The sequence below is a fragment of the Saccostrea echinata genome, unplaced genomic scaffold, assembly GCF_033153115.1.
Source record: "Saccostrea echinata isolate AGI-Se365-2 ecotype Australia unplaced genomic scaffold, CSIRO_AGI_Sech_v1 ptg000054l, whole genome shotgun sequence".
NCBI lineage: Eukaryota > Metazoa > Mollusca > Bivalvia > Ostreida > Ostreidae > Saccostrea > Saccostrea echinata.
In genome coordinates this window covers 32,704,918-32,722,764 of record NW_026889803.1, presented here as the reverse complement: position 1 = coordinate 32,722,764, position 17,847 = coordinate 32,704,918, and the positions used below count along the sequence as shown (strand labels likewise).

Genomic DNA, 17,847 nt, shown 5'->3' with positions numbered 1-17,847 from the left:
AAAGAAACTATTCAAGAAATTTTATGTAAGCTTATGCACTGATACATTATTTGGTGAGAATTTATTAACTGTGTTCAATTATTTTTTGCCTTGACTTTTCCCAATGACCTTTGACTTTACTATTTATTGTGTCTAAAACTTATTTTTGAAGAAGTTTTCAAGATGTTTTCATCAAACTTCATACACTAATACAAATTTTCATGTTGCTTCACCAATGAACCCTGGGCAGGGCATTCATGTCCTATTGACATATTTCTTTTTTTTTAAATTATGGTGCTATAAATCACTTGGTTAAAAATCTGCCATGCTTTATTCATATGGCTATCAATATTGAAAAAAGAATGAAAGCCTGAAGTACATATTGCACAAAAATAAGCTGCATGTGCACAATTGTTTTTTTTCCATAGATTAACATTTTCATCCTTTTTTATGTGCTTTTTTCCTGTTGAAATCTGATAGGGTTTACCTCTGCATGGACCACTTCTTTTGATTTTACCTCATGTGTTCATATTACCATGAATGAAATTATTACTATATCTTACGTTTTGTCACCGCTGTAGCCAGTAAGAAATCAAAGATGAGTCAGAAGTGTTTCATATCTTTTAGAATTCCCATTGGGAAAAAAAATTATATCAGTTTCAAACCTTGTTACATCTGTAATCATAGCACTTCATTATTTAAGACAATATCTAAATTAGCACTACATTTTTTAAGACTAGATCTAAATTTTAAAAATTCTTGCATTCATATTTTAACTGAATAGCTATCATTCGGCTCGAATTGGTTTACATATTTGCATTTTCTTAACGTCTTTGATATTTATTTTCACCATTCTAAGTTTTTCATTTACTTTGTCATAAGTTAAAATATTAATTTCTATCTTAAATTTTATTGGTGCTGTCTATGAACTTTTATATGTACTGGACACTATTAAGAGTAAAATCACCCAGTCACATGACTTCATTGTCAAGAGGTGATGTAATCGAGTGACAGGTGTATCGATTCTTAATGAGATTTATTACAATGATGTTTCAGATGTGACAGTTAGATCTACTCGTGCTCCTCTTAAATACAATATCCTAGATATACTCTCCAATAACAACACATGAACTCTAAATTATCAATTTTCAAGGGTTTTCATAGTAAAGGAGAATTTCCTTTCACTCTACATAAATCCTTCTGCTGTAGAAGACATTGTATTGGACAGGAAGTTAATAATTTTATGAATTGCTATTGATATCATATGCTTAGTGGACATTATTTTCCAGCATTAATTGAACATGGATGACACCTACGTTATTTGTATTTCTCAATGTGTCTAAGTGTGGCTTGGCTTTTCATGACAGGTATGTTGTGATGACCCAATGCTGGAAAAGTGTTACTGGTCAATATAGATCAATTCTGCATAGAAATGAGTTTAAAGAATTTTCCAGCTATTAGAAGATTCTGCATGAATATGGGGAGGTGATAAAGGAGTGAGTCGTGATTTGGTGTGGAATTGGAGGATATATTAGCCTTTGCAGTCTGATCTTGTGGGAAAATATTGATCAGAGGTTCTTTTTTTCTTCTGAAATACTAGCGAGTGTGAAGGACAGATATTGTGAGCTAGCATACGGAACAATTCTGTTTTTATGATTTATTGAACATATAAGCAGAGACCATTTGGACGTGGTGGACAGTATAGAGTCAATCTGCATCAATTTTCCATCCTGCCCCTAGGCCTCGGATTTCCACTGCAGTGAATTGTTCGACAAATGAGATATCAGATGGCTTTTTGTGATTCAGGAGAACCTAGGGGTAGATGTTGTCTGTTGCTGAAGATTAATACATTGGCTTTAGAGTTATATATCCATTAGTTCGAAGATCATACAGGATATATAGGGACGTAACAAGATTTCAGTTTCTACTGCTGGATTTTTTTTTTCTTCCTGAAAAATCAAAGACTTGAGCAGTGTCATTTGTGGGGATTTGCAAGCTCGGGTTAAGGTATTTTCGTGAGACCTAGTCGTTTTTTATGTGTTAGTTAATTGATGGTTTATTGGATTCAGGAAAGTCATGCAATTTCTTTATTCTTTGTAAAATTAAAGATGGCTCAATGTTATAGAACAATATGCAGTGTGATGACAAAAAATATGGATTTACTGTAAATTTAAAAAAAAAGAAATATTCACGGGGGCTTAATTTAATTTAAGTTTGTTTATTTCATTAATAACATTATACATGTATAAACAAAATAATAAATCCCTGACAAAAATTTTATTTTATATTTCAATATGGTTATTTTGAAATCATGAAATTAAGTCCCCATGAAATCATTTTAGATCACAGATCAAGATTTTATTCCCAGGAGACTTTCCACTTAATGGGCAGTATATGACAAAATTTGTTAGAGAAAAAGTTGAAAGAGAATTATTGAATTGTAGCTGTATCATAAGGAAGGGCCTCATTCCACTGCAGTACAAAGAAGCAATTAATTACTTGATTGTTTTGTTGTGCATTGTTAATGCTGCATAATTTTAATGTATTAAACCCACATGAGTTTGCTTTCATTCTTACTCAGAAAATTTTACATTGTAGTTCAAAATAGAGAGCATATTTTAAATTTAATGCGATACATGTGTGCACTTTGAAGAGAAACACTTAAAATTTTGTTGTTTTACAGGAAAGCAAAAAAATAGAATCCTTCAACATGGAACATTAAAACAAGTATTGTGTAGTGCTTAGTGTAAATTTGATACATGTACAATGAATTCAGATAAAATTGGTGTACAGTAAGGATTTTATGTTGATAAAAAAAAAAAAGATTCTCCCTTTGTATTTGTGTGCTTGTTGACACTATGAATGGTATATATGTATATACTTTAAGAATTTTTGAGTTGGTGACAATTCTAAAGTCTCATCTTGCTTCTCTGCAAATGATGTCTAATGGAAAACCCATATTTATATATTTTTTTTAAAAAATGAAATTGAAGGGGGGGTGTTTGGAAAGTTTATTACAGACTTAATATTTGAAATGTTTTGGACCCATGGTTCTTTTTGTCGCCATTATCAGCCTATATGCAGTTATCACCACTGACCAGCTTGCTTAACTAGTACATGTACTATTTCTCCAACCAAATTGATTCATAGTAGTAGATCTATACAAACTTCAGAAGTCTTAATAATAAATGTTATCATACTTTAAATTAATCAATAAAATCATAGTCCATACTGATGAAAACAACCTAACTACATAGGATGGTACAGTTCTGCCTATACATGTAGGTGTTACTGGGTGGGAAGAAAATTGTTATTTCTCTAGCAAACACAAATATCTAGTTACCGATACATTAATTTAGAGATACTTGATAGTGTGGAGACTGATTGCTGTATTGTGACGCAGGTTGAGGGGCTCATCATTTCTAGAAAGAGAATCTTGTCAGTAAAATATTTTACTTAGAAAGTACATGTAATCTGTTGCTAGAGATTTATTTAGTGTGCAAGATAGCATGAGATTTCCGAGGACAAGTTACTGTTTCAAAGCTCTATAGCTTTATAAAACACTTGCAGTTTATACCTTAATTGGTACATTCCTATTGTGGGTTTTGGTGTTATTTGGTGTGGAATGCATTTTGGTCAATTTGCAACCTCCTAGCGGTGAAAAATGTAGTTTTTTCTGGGTACTAACTACTGTAGCCAAACTTCATGTGCAAGCAGTAAGTATCTGTGAGAATTGCAAGCCACTTCACTTGCAGATATTTATGGTTGTGAAAATTTATTGCTTTAGAATGTTTATGAAACAGGAAATGGTCGTTGCAAATATTATTTTTCATGGACAACAATTAGCAAATAAAAAATACTGATTATAAATAGTTGCTTTATAGTATGCTGCTTTCCATTTAGGGCGCAAACACTTAAAAGAAAATTCCACCAAGTGTCATTCAGACTAAGAAAATTATTCATAGAAAATGATATGAATCTATGGTTTTGTTAAAAGACTGTCTCATTTCTTCTCTGAAGCTTATGTATAGGAAGACTTGGCCAGAGGAATAATTTTGGCAGTATATAGTTATACAAATGACTAATTGTCACAATAGCGTGAACTTTCATGATGGCTTCGATCAAAATTCGTTAAAGTGTAGGGAAGATCCCCAAAGCGCTAGCCTGCCCAAATGAAGCTGGTCAGTTCTGTGGAAAAAGTGTTAATTATATTGATGAAAGACTGAGGTTTTGCCCATCTTGTCCCAACTGCCTTATTACCACAAAGCTGTAACATGAAGATCCATTAGTTTCTTTAGACTGCTTCTATTCCAGATCAATTAGTGGGTTTATCTGGTTTGTGCATGGTCTTGAGTCATTGCGGACATGGAGAATGCATGTCCTTGAGGAGAAAGGGAATTTTCATTTTATTATAATTAGGTATACATTGAATGTAGTGTTGAATTGGAAATGAGGAGCTTTTAAAATTTGAAGATCAATTTTTGAAAAAGTGAGTTCATATCAATATTACCATTTGTAGCCTTGTATGCAATTGATTCAATCAAACAATTGGAGTTTTGGTAATTGTTCTCTTCATATAGTATTCAGTGTGTCCATTCAAAAGTTTAAAAACAAAATTTCATTTGCTACAGAACACCAGTACTCTCTTCTATGACAAAAAGCAACTTCTGAATAATTAGGAGTTCTTTGTGTTCCATAAAAGATTATGTATTGTGCAATTTACAGGTAAGATGTGATGAATTACTTTTGCAATTTTCAGTTCTTAAGTGGTTTCAAATGTTCTTATGATTGACTGAAAAAATGGACCACATTTTCAATATAGGAATAATTGGTTACTAACGAGTGAATTGCATGTTTACAAATGGCAGAAGCAATTTGCAGGAGGTGTAGAAAAGCATTGGCTTGGAGAATACGTACTGGTTCTGTGGTCGGAGACAGTTTAAATATGATAGATTACTGGATCAATATATCTGCATGTTTACCTTTTTGAATTGATCAGGGTCCACAACTCTTGGCTTTGCCAGCTATTTTGTTTGTGACACCAATACACATTAGTTGTTTCAATCTCCATCTGCATGTATATAGTGCAGATTGGATTTGGATATGGCTACTACTAGTATAATTTTGTTTTGAAAGTGCAAAAAGGTAGGATGCATTCTTAAGAATTGATCTTTTTTCTCTAAGAAAGATTGTTTGAAACATTAAAAGAAAATTATCAGTTGAGTAAGAGTATGCTTTAAGATTAACTTTCTAAGACAGGCTAGCATAAAACATCAATAATGGAAACTTCACTCACTATGAAAGGTTTCACTAAATGTTTACTTGACTGCTTTGACTGTGGATTTTTAATGTTGTGCAAACAAAGATATTAACCCTTTTATAGCAGACTCCCCCAAAGCCTGAATTGATTTCTATGGGAAGTTGCACGGGTACGGAAGCAGAAATCAATAAACTTCGAACCCCACATGAATTTGACACTTCTTTTTTTGTATGTGTATAGACACATTAGATTTGGCATTCATAACACAATTCTAACACATTGTATTGCAATGAGACTAGCTTTCATATTTTTTTCATGACTTCCCTCCAACAAGGTAAATATATATTCTAGAGAGAGTATTTTGATACTAGTAAGGACATGACTTATAAGAATACATCAACTTGGTGCAAATAACTGTGAAATCTCCATTGTGTTTAGTTGCAATATATCATTTCATTTCTTCCTCTTCTGCAGTGGGCTTGTAATTTATTGTCTGCAAGGCCATAGTAGCTTTTATTTAATTTGGCATTAAAGGCTTTGGTATTTTCAGGAATTGATTTTGCTGAGGGTTGTTATACTTTTTTGTTGGTTTTCTTGCAGTCGGCTCAGGCAGATTTGAAGAAGTTGAAGGAGTTGGAAGCAACCAATGAGACCTTGCAGAAGGAACTTGGAAAATTAGAAAAGGCCAAAGACGACACTGAAAAACTTGTGAGTGATGTCATTTTTCAAACATTACCCTTTTCTATAATTTAATTACTGTGTGAGCATTTTGTAGACATTTATACATGTATAATTATGGATTCTTTCCAGTTTTTCCAATTTTATCGTGAAGATTTATTTCTTTTCATTGAATTAATGATTATTGAATTTGCCAAATGCAAGAACCTTGAAAGCAATCTTGCTAGAGTTATATCATGCACTAGGAAAAAAATAATTTGCATATATTCACAGATTTGAAGGTGTAGTGTGTTTAAAGACTTTCTCTTTGCATATTCTGTTTGTTTGTAAATGGAAATGATAAGCTTTCACCAAATATTCAAAATCCTATAATAAGCATACCTATTTCCTGAAACAACCATCAAATTTCTCTTCCTAATTATGAATGTTACATACAATATCTCCACATTGCACACAGAATGTTCTTCTCATTGTGTGTTTTACAGATGGTCTTGCCTAATGCATAGACTATATAAGAACCATAAAAGCATTTTGATTTGGCCCTTATGGATGCTTAGTCTGCTCTTGGGTATAATACAACTCTTATTTCCATTTTTCTGTGATCTCCAATAAGTAGCTACCAGGTAGTTATACCAGATCACACACCGGGAGTATAAATGACTTGCGAAGTTCTGCATTATGAAGACCACATACAATATAAATAGCTTGTGCAAGCTTGCTGCAATCTATTTGATTTGTTTTTCTTTATGTGATATTTTAGATAAATAAAGTGCATACAATACTGCATGTTAGTAATACAGAGTGAGGTTTTGTTGTGTTCTGTATCATAAAATACCATTTTAAAAAAAATGCAAGGACCTCCTACAAGCTTATAAGCATGCCAATAATGTAAAAACTGATAGACTTCTTACTTTTGTCTAATAATTTTGATGTATTAATTTTTCAGGAGATAGAACTTACTCAGAAGAAAATTGAGTGTGAGACCTTAGCAGAAGAAATCAAAAGAGAAAAGCTAAGGAATAAGGAGCTGGTCAGTATATTACGGTCAGATATTTTAAGACACACAAAATCATCAAACTTTTAATGTCCATATAACACATTTACAGTATATTTCTCTCTTTCTCTGTTCCACCCTAAAAAAGCATTATTTATGAACACGGATAAAGCAAACTCATGGATATAGCAAAGTGTTTTAGGGACCCCAGGCAAACTTTTAACGACATCAGAGCTGTTTGTTATAATTAACGTAAATTCCATACTTGTCCCAGACGGAGTGTGTCAAAATACAAATTACTGATTCATCTCTGGAAATTATGCTTCCAGACTATGCTCCAAATTTAATTTTCTTCTATGTCTTATATGCCTTATGAATGCTTTATCAGTAACAATAATTTACACAAGGGCCTCAAAGATGAAAACATGTAGGAAGATTATCATTAATTAATTTACATATTATACCCTAATACATGTTCAAAACAGAGGGAAAATGAAACAAGACAAGACTAATTCTTATCTAAGATTTACGAAATGTTCATAGGAAAGTTAAACCAGGGTATTGCCAAAATGAGATTACTGACAAAAAGCTCAAATTACTATAAAAACCTTATACATTACTGAAATCTGCAGAAAGGGTTATGTCTTGTAATATTTTATGGTTGTAATGAACTCTGATAGAGCAAATGTATGGATATTGAGGGTTGATTTTGTCATTTTTTAATGAGCAGTCATCTGCTATATAGAAAGGAAACATATTTTGCAAGTTTGCTATACTTAAAAACATTTGTTATATGAAAACAACAAATTTTGAATATATAGAAATAAATACATAGGCCTGCCAGGACTCTACTAAATTGAAATTCTACTATATATGTATTTGAAACGGTCATCAGAAGAAAGCTAAGTCACCGATAGGAAATTAAAAGTCATGAAGTGATTTCAAGTGTTCAAGTGCAAATTCACATTTAAGTAGAGGAGTTGGGGGGGGGGGGGGGGGTGTAAAGATAGGAGTACTTAGTTGATTTAGAGAAAAATGGTTGAGTTGACTGAGGGTCATTGTAGAAGGTTCTATCTAATCTCTGCATATTGCCAATAAAGAAAGTACACATTAAAATATCTCTGTTGAGACCTATTGTATATATTGAAAATAGACATGTGTTAGTAAAACTTATGAATATTTAAAGTAAAGTTTAAAATGTTGCTTTTTAACAGGAAAGTGATTTACAAGAGAGTGCAGCACAGAATACCCAGCTTACTGTTCAGGTGTCAGACCTCCAACATAGACTTCAGGACCTGGAAAAGGTTAGTGTTAATTGCACTTGTTACAGACAAATGTGACAACATTTTGCATTGAAATCATTTCAAAATGTAATAATACAAATGTAATAAGGCAGATTGTAATAATGTAAAATGTAATAATGATAATAAAGTACAATCAAAATTACTGAGTATTATTGGAATGTGAGGAAATATATTTTTCTTAGTTCTATATATTTTCATACTAATGCTTGACCCCAAAGTGTGACTATTATAATATTCATCATTATTACAATGTGTTTTACTAACTTTCTATGCTGTCTATAAGAATCTGAAAGGGCTAAGTGGAGGAAACTGCAGACTGGCCCAGTTAATTTCTCTACAACAGGGTCAGAAATGGAAAATGTGCATATATATATATATATAAATATACAAGAAAAAAAGGAGCATTTTAATCAGGAACATAGTGATGGAGGGTCGATCAACAAAGAAAACAAAGAAAAAATTCGTAGGAACAATATCAGCAAAAACTATCATAAACAAACTTTCATTTAGACTGTAAAAACACTATGGAAAACATTGCATGTATCCTTTCTGTATGTATATTTTTAAGAAATTTGAACTGTCAGACAGTACCCTTTGATTTCATAATAGCAACATGCAGATGCTATAAAATATTATGTTGTCAGGGTTAACAGTTCATTTGACTGAAGTAAGAGTTTACCAAAACAATTATTAGGTGTATGACAAAATGTTAATACTGTGGATTCATCATTGTTCATAGAGGATCAATGTTCGTGGATTTTGTGGTTCACCCTTACCCTTGAATTTACATCCAAATGAATGATTCTCAGGAATCAGTTCATTGAATTGTGTGTATATATACGAGTAAGCCACAAAATTGTGTCTCTACAAACCAGTAAAATTTTGACCCCACAAATTAAAATGATTCAACAGTAAATTCTGTTTCGTAAAGAAAAAATTTCTCTAAAATACACACTTTGGTAGGGAATATGCAATATGTGTTATATAAATCCTTATTGTGCTATGGATATTTTTTTTTTGTCAAGTTCAATTGTTTCTATAAAAAAAATGAGGGACTGAGACTTCTACAAGTTGCAATGAAATAAACGTGATAGTTATAGGACTGGTAAAAGAGAGACAACTCTGCTACATCTTTACAATCTGGAAGCTCTTAATTATAAAGTAAAGGTGTTGAATTTTGTACTTCTGTAGGAAAGAAAATTGAAATAGAGCAGATAGTTATAACATTAACTTATACCTTTCAAGATGTGAATTCTGAAGTGGTGAAACACCCAATCTATAAACCCAGTACCATATGATGGGAGGAGGAAAGGGGGGGGGGGGGCAATTGGGAAAAAAGTAATTTTTGCTGGGGAAAGGAAAGAAATTTGGAACTAACTTGGCTGTGGAAAAATTATCTGATGCTTTTGCTTGTTCTTATCTACATGATGCAAGCAGTGAGAAAATTGTTGGTCGGCAAGACCACAGTGCATATGAGTGACTGCAAAACTTATGGCAATCTATAGGTATTGAGGGCAGAAGTCTTTTTTAGGCTAGACTGATTTGATGAAAGCACATATCCAATTTGCTTAACAGACAGATGATGAAGTAGGTGATTTTAGGTAATTCACTTGAGGTGTCTGGCACATGTTAGGTTGTTCTGAACTGTGGTGTATTGAGTCTGAATAAGTGAGGATCCATTAATATTCAAGTATCATGGGAAATCTCCCAGAATTCACACTTATGCAAGGCCTTGTGGGAAATATATTTTCAGTTGAAAATCTAGTTATTAGGACAATTTTTGTTACCATTTCATTATATCCCCATAATCAGTTGACAAAAAATAGAATATTTAAGTTGAAGATAACAATTTGAGTGATTAGGAAAATTTTTGCTACCATATTTCATCATATCCCCATAATCAGTTTTCCCATAAGTTGAAGATTGCAATTTGAGGAATTTAATATTTATTGGAAAATTACCTTAAGTTTTCATCTGGACTTATATCCAAAGAAATGCTGTGTTCTTACCATTACTAAAATTAGCAAGAAGTTAATTAGAATGCCAGGAAAATTGATATATATCATATACCGTATATATACTCGCCTATAAGTCAGTTTTTTGGGAGTTGAATTTTAGACCAAAACTCTCTGTTCGACTTATAGGCGAGTTATAAAAAGAATGGCATTTAAGAGGGTCATTCCCTCTAATATAAGCTTAAAAAATACAACCGACTTATATGTGGACCAACTTATAAGTATATATGGTAGACATTTTGTGTATCTGTAGTTGTGGATTGTTGAGAGAAAAAAAACTTGAAAGACTTATTAATCACATTGCATGGATACATCCAGATATATGTGTTTACCTGTGATTGATTAATTTTGTTTTTGATTGGATAAGTTTGCCAGCTAGGTGTTGACATTTAATGAATATTCAAATATTTCTTCCCTTATGATATAACTTATTAATTGTCTAATTCTATAGAGGCTGGCAATCTATATCAGAAATTCATGAAATCAATAGTATGAAAGGTTGGGAGTGATAAAAATAATTTTCGGTATGTCAGAGTTGCAGCTATTGAAGGAGGCTCACTCAGTTTTTTTAATGTAAAAACTCTTTTATAGCATAAGTAACATATACACTGACTTCGGTGTAAAAGCAAAGTTTTAAGAAAATTGGGGTATTTTTAGGGTCATTTCATGTACTGTAGGATTATATAAGGAATTGCTTTTTCTTTTCACTTTAAAGCAAATTATCATAGTACTACTGTAACAATAGACTTTTGACTCAAATTGTAGTATGTGATGAGTACATAATACTAAATTGTACAGTGTAGATTATGAATCCCATCATATGGGTTTCAAAGGGGGCATCTCAAAAAGTGAAAAGGAGATGGGTGAACAATTAAGGCATGTCTATAGCTTCAGGTATATAAAAATCGTATTCATGCAGTCTGTGAATTTAGCATTTAGAGTAAATTAAGTTTTCATTATTGAAATTTATGAAATTATGATAAACAAAACTTTTCTGAGGAAAAATTTCTTGGCAAAAATTATTCTGTTATTTAAAAAAAAATGTGGTATTTGTGGGGTTCGAACCCTAGCAATAGAAATCCTGAGTTTACATTTTCCTTCGAGACTAACACGCTAACCACTATGCTATGCAGCTCCTGATGAATAGTGGCATTTAGATCATGTTTTTGATATATGACCCTTGACTAAATGGACTTCAAGTATTTCAGTCTGGGAAAGATGTGAATATTGTACGTGTCATATAAGTGTATTTTTAAGGTATTGTGGGTCTTTGCTCCATGTTTTTTTTAACCAAAAAATTTACATTTTTAAGCAAACTCTGAGGATAATCCTTAAAAAAAATGGAGCAAAGACCCACTCATATCAAGAAGTTGTGTTATAGTACGAGATAACGATTCTTTTTGCCCTCTTTAGTGTGTGTGCAATTTCATAGGCAAATATTTTCAATCTTTGTGAGATTTTTGCAAATTGTGGAGATTTTACATAAAGTATACTTTAATGTTAGATGAAATATCAAAGAAAATTTTTGTTATAATTGAAATTTAATTTTTCATCTTCATGTTTGTCGCACTATAGGCATTTCGCTCATATTGTTTGCCCATCTTCTTTATGAAATTTTTTACTTTTTTATGACGTTTTTTTTTTTTACTTCCTCCTGAAGAGATTTAATTTATCATCATATTATTAACACACAATGATGATATCCAGTCAAATTATAAAAAATCATTAAAATTTTTTTTTCTTCAATTTTTGTGTCTTAAAATTTCTTTAAAAATGTAATTATGCTGTATTTCAGTATACTGTACAAAATATTGCAAGATGAAAGTGTGGCCATGTTGCTTTATGCAGTCTCCATGGGATATCTTGATCTATTCTGTGTTCACACATATGTTTCTTATGATGTTAGTTGGCATGACTGTGCTGCCCTCCTTTTATTTTATTTTAATTTTTTTGTTTCTTATGATTTCTTTTGGCATATGTTCTTCTTTTTTTTTATTTCAGTTGGCATGAGGGGGCTTCCCTAGTTTTATTATATTTTTTTAGTTTTTAGTTTCTTATGATTTCTATTGACATGAAAGTGCTTCCGTAGTTTTATTATAATTTTTCTGTAGCCTTGTCATTCCTTACCAGTGTTGCACTAATGATGTTGAGTGATGGTTTCTGAATTGCTCAGTAGGGGGGCCGTTTTCCGGAGTCTGTCCCCAGAAGGACATTGATTTTTGCTTTCTCTTTTTTCTTTCAGTTGAGGTCTAATTTAATTTGACTAGAATGGTTAATCAATATTAAAGTAAATTTGGAATTGATGTGAATTTTTTGCATGTTCATTTAATATGTTCTTGTACATGATTTGTAATGGTTAGATATCTGTTTTTAGTAATTGTAATCTTGAATTAGAGATGTGATCAGCTGAAATTCATGCAGCCAAAATTTATTCAAACAAGTTATAAAGGTAGAGCATCCTCCAAAAAAGTAGTCACACTTGTTAATCAAAGTTCTAAAAGTTCTGTAAGCCAGGCTCATTAAAAAAAATAATGATGTTAATTAAAGATTCAGTGACATCTCATCTAACATGAAAAGCAATGAAAAAAACTTAATATGAAAAAAAAAATTCACATTGGAAATGGTGTATCTTTTATATAGTTAAGGGGCCCTATGCAATGGTCCGAATTAATCAGAGTTTTATTTGACTTGACACCAATGAAGGTAAGCAAATGGATTAGCCTGGTTCCCTGTCCTTGTTTTTCTTCTTTTGTTCCCTAGATCAGACTTGGATTGAAATTAACTCTTTTTTCCACAGGCTAGTTTTAGCCTGTGGATATGAAATCCACTTGAAAGCTAAAATGAAAATCTACAAACTTAATTTAATGAATGAATCATTGCTTTTTCCATGCTTTGTTTTTATTAATTAATCAATTGCTTGGTAACTGTATCTCTTGTGTACAATTGGAATTGAAAATTCCTGTTCCCATTTTTAATGGTTTAAAGAAACACTGAGATCATCATACACCTTAATTGTCTTTACAACATCAGTCTGCACTGTAGAGAACATTGAGAGATCTTACTGTTATCATCAGGTTCACACATCTTCTTTTGAATTTACTCTTATGACTTTTAAAGCATTTGTTTGATGCCATATTTTTAAAAGAATATAAAAGAAAAGCCCTATAAAATTGGAGATTAAAATTGGTCATTTTATTGAAGTGTTTGTGTGAATCTGTGTAGTACAAAAATGACAAATGATGCATAACTGGATTTAAACGAATATGAAACGATCGTAGTTTGCAAATCACCAAGATTTTCAAGTGTTAAGTATTTTCACTTGCATTTTTTCAATTTAACTCCTATTTAGCAAGTATTATTATTTTCTTGCTAATTTCGAACCCTGAGATTAAGACAACACTGATGATGAAAACTTTACACATCTGAATATAGTTCATAAACATTTGTTTGACAAAACTCATTACTATAGTTGTTTCTTTGGAAAATCTTTGTTTTGTTTTCATTTTGTTTTATTAAAACATTTATATTGTCTCAATGAAAAAGTTGAAGATAACGAACAGTGATTGATCTAAAAAAAAATCTAAACAATACAATTCTGTGAAGAGGGCATAAAACACAGACCCATGGAAATTCCAGAGGTGGGATCAGGTACCTAGGAAGAGTAAGCTTCCCCTGTTGACTGGTCACAACCTCTCTGAGCCTATGTATTGATCAGGTAGACGGAACATTCCTTAGTCAAATTTAGTATATTAAAAACAAAGGCCTAACAATTGATATGAAACAAGTCAGCCAAAATATGACCCAATGATGGGTTATATTTGCTTACAAGGTCATTATAATAACCACAAAATTTATGAAATGCTGTCTTTAAACAAGGTTGTTGAAATCCCTGTAACATCAGCTTATCTATCAGTAGCCTGCCTTGGTTTAAAAGTTGATCGTACTTGTGGTTGAGAGTAATTACTATATTTTTACACATAAATTTAATTTAATTAGCAGCTGTATGTTCAGTCAAGGTCTGGTTTGAACAGGATGACAATAGCCAGCTATAGCTCTGCAAGCAAAGAGTCTTGCTAAAGTAACAGTGCAAGATACTGTAGCTTATTAACAAATTGAAACTTATTATCCACATTGAATACACTTAATTTCTAAATTTTGAGTGAGTTTGTTGGGAGAGGGAGAGTGGGGGGTTATTAAATAAAGTAAATCTTTAGATATGCCATTAGAGGGAAGTTACAGTAGTGCAGTAGCTTAATGAGTGCATACATCACATCATCTTTTTATTACATTTATCACTTAACGAGATGCTGTTGTAGATATTTTAATGAGCAACTGTCAGACTGAACAAACAGGAAAATGATGTTTTTTACAGTGCAGCAACGAATGTATGGCTGCATTAGTGAGGGTTTCCAAGAATGCTTAATTATGGATGAAACCAATTTTTTCGTTGAAGGTTACATGTCTGAATGGCAGTAGCACTATGGTATAATGATGGCTATTAGTCATTAGAAAATTTTGTAGAAGGGAAAACGTGTAGCTGTGGTGGCTCGTACCTGTGATTGGAATTTTACGAGACAGTTGCGGAAATGGTGATCAAACATGACAACAAAATGATTTGATTGGCCATATATATAGATGATTCTGAAATAGATTTGACTAGTATTGAAAATTTTTCCAGACCGACTTTTCAAAATTCAAGGTTGATTTTGTATTGATCTTTCAAAAACCCAAGTAATAGGCGACTTTTAATCATACTTGAACAAAAGCTTTATCTGTGGAAAAATGATAAGATTTTAAAAGCAACTCTCTAAGGCAGCTGTCGAGCTTGAATTGTTGATGTAATTTTGATGGTGTCAGCAGATTAAAGGCCAGACAGACTGAACTTGATTTAATGGAGAATAACCATTCGATCATGAAGAGCAGTGAATGCATATTACATAGCTTTACCATACAAAATAAGACTTGTTAATGCACAAGAAGTTTCCACAGGAAATCATTATTCAGTCAAGTAAATAGTACACAGATATTAATTAACATAAGTTTTTAGCTCACCTGACTAAAGGCTCAAGTGAACTTTTCTGATAAAAATTTGTGCATTGTCTGTTGTCATGAACTTTTCACATTTTCATCTTCTTCTCCAGAACCACTGGGTCAATTTTAACCAAACTTGGCACAGAGTATCCTTGGGTTAAGGGGATTCAAGTTTGTTGCCCTACTGTTATGGAATTGGTTATGTCCGTAAAATGAATTCCTTAAAACATACATATCGAATTTGCAATATAGATTTTTTCATTCAAGTATGACTACCAAATGTATTTAGGGAAGTATAAAATACAAAATTTACCTTAGAGTTCAAAAGTTTTCAGATAAGTTAAGAGCAGATACACAAAAGCAGTGGTTTGTTGGGGGTGATATTCGGGAATAGTTTTTTTCTTGAGTACTTTCAAACATGAATTTCTGTGTTTCAGTTTATTTCATTGGTAGGGGACTTCATTTTCAGTGTTAACTAACTGAATGGTTTTACTTTCGAAAAAGAAAAAAATTAGCTTAGTTTACAGTACAGGTCAGTGGTCATTGAACAGTCTAATAAGTCCACACAGATCTTAAATGCCATTCATTGATGTCTCAAAAGAAATGCAGATTGCCATAGATCGCATTTGTGGCTAATGTTAGATATGAATACAATTAGATTACAAACAGAATATTAGAGTAACTTTTGCAGACATTAAGGCCGTAGGTCTATGCACTGTTGGTGAACCTTTGGTCATAGGTAAAGAGGCTCTAGGGATAGTGTCACTTTAAGGAATTGAGTTCATCAGTACTATAAGGGTAATCATTCATTAATCATTGTGAATAATAAAATCACATCTCTCTGTTTGTGAGCAGGTTGACTTCATTATGAAATGTATATCTAGTAAGTAAAAACACTTGCATCAAATAAATTGTAGTTGGCCATGATTGAAAACTAAATTGTAGTGAGTATGCAGTATAAATTGTACTTACATAACTTTTGTAAAATGCCATACAAAAGTAAACTATGCTCTTTGATGCAGTATTGGTCTTTGGCATTCGTTGTTTAATAGCAATGTATAATTAAGAATTATGAAATTTAGTTTAATGATGGAAGGAAATATTTTAAAATGAATAACCTAATATTCAGGCAGTACTATAGACTACTTGGCAATACCATGTTATTTATACCACTACAAATGCAAGATAAAATTGTGTGAAATTCATGGTAAAATTGGGGCACTTTTTGCAGTAGGCCCTTTTCTAGACATAAAGACCCAAAATCATAAAAGCATATTGCATTGATAAAAATGTATTAAATTACAGTTGTATTCTATCACATCAGTGACATCACTTCCATGGGAATTCCCTTTGATATTGGTTTCAACCGAAACTCTCAACCTAATATGTCCATTGAAATGATTTGCCTTTGAAAATTTCAGCACATGTGAATTATAAATATTGTATTAAAATTTCTCATAATGTTGATCATCTTTAACATTTTTTGCTCTGATTTGTGAATTTTGTAACTGTCCTATGGTATGTATCTGATGAATGTTGAATTCACCCTAATCCAATCAAGCTGTCTAAGTATGTAAATAATGACTCTATTTTTAGATTTACATTTAGACTTTAGACGGTCCAAAATTCGATCCTGCTCAATGCATGCATGCATTTGAAGTTTTCTTTTTCTCTATTTTTGCTTGGTTATCTGCTTGGGAATGTGGTAATTATCACAGAATTATAACTAAATTGCAAAAGGAAACCATCCATATTGAATTAATGTCTCATTTGAGGGTTAAAATAGATGATGCAGTTTGTACCTATGTACATATATAATTCAGTGTAGTTGAGAAATTCAATCCATAGGGGAGCCATTTATTTTTCTGTTCATAGTTGTAATACAATATTGTTTCTGAATTTTTATTGTTGGAAGTAATGAGTTTCTAAAAAATGAACATGGATAAAAATTAATTTATAGAATAATTTGTAGCATAGCTATATTTATTTAATATTTCTTTCTTGCATTGTTGTGCATTAATTTGAGATAATTAGAGGAAGTGAAAAATCATAATCATGGTAATTTTATATTCATTTTGGATATTGTGTTTCATTCTGAATTCAGTATGAATTGTTTTCATTAAAACCCTTTAAGGACAGATGATACAATGGAATTTTAAATCAAAAATCCTAAAAATAACAACCCAAGCAATATTTATATGAGTATAATGAATAAGTTTAACCACTCAGATTTTAATTTTTTATTCAAATTTTCACAATAATGGAATTTCAAGTGACAAAAATTTGTATTAATAGATTAATAAGGATAACTAAGTTGCAGAAAGGTAGAATTTTGAGCATCTTAGAAAGTTTAGAATTTGTTAATATTTTAGAAATTTATTACTTGCATCATTTACAACCAAAGTAGGTCAAAAAATATATACTAATCCAGGCATCCATATTTTTGTTTGTATCATCTTTCCTTAAAAAAAAAAGAAGATTTTTTTCTGTCATATTCTAAAACGTGCTTATAGAAAACTTGCTTATACTTAGTACACCATGTAAATGAAGTCACATTTTGTCACCAAGTAGCCCTGTACAGTGTAT

The 17,847-nt window shown here is 31.7% G+C and overlaps 1 protein-coding gene across 1 annotated transcript in view; it reads left to right on the top strand.

Annotated features, from left to right (window-relative positions):
- LOC133172130 (RIMS-binding protein 2-like) overlaps window positions 1-17,847 on the top strand; it is a 92,999-nt gene that overhangs the window by 44,848 nt on the left and 30,304 nt on the right. Inside the window, exons 9-11 of the mRNA XM_061306952.1 lie at window positions 5,840-5,947; window positions 6,864-6,947; window positions 8,126-8,215. Coding sequence (XP_061162936.1) covers window positions 5,840-5,947; window positions 6,864-6,947; window positions 8,126-8,215 — 282 coding nt within the window. The remainder of the gene's footprint in view (window positions 1-5,839; window positions 5,948-6,863; window positions 6,948-8,125; window positions 8,216-17,847) is intronic.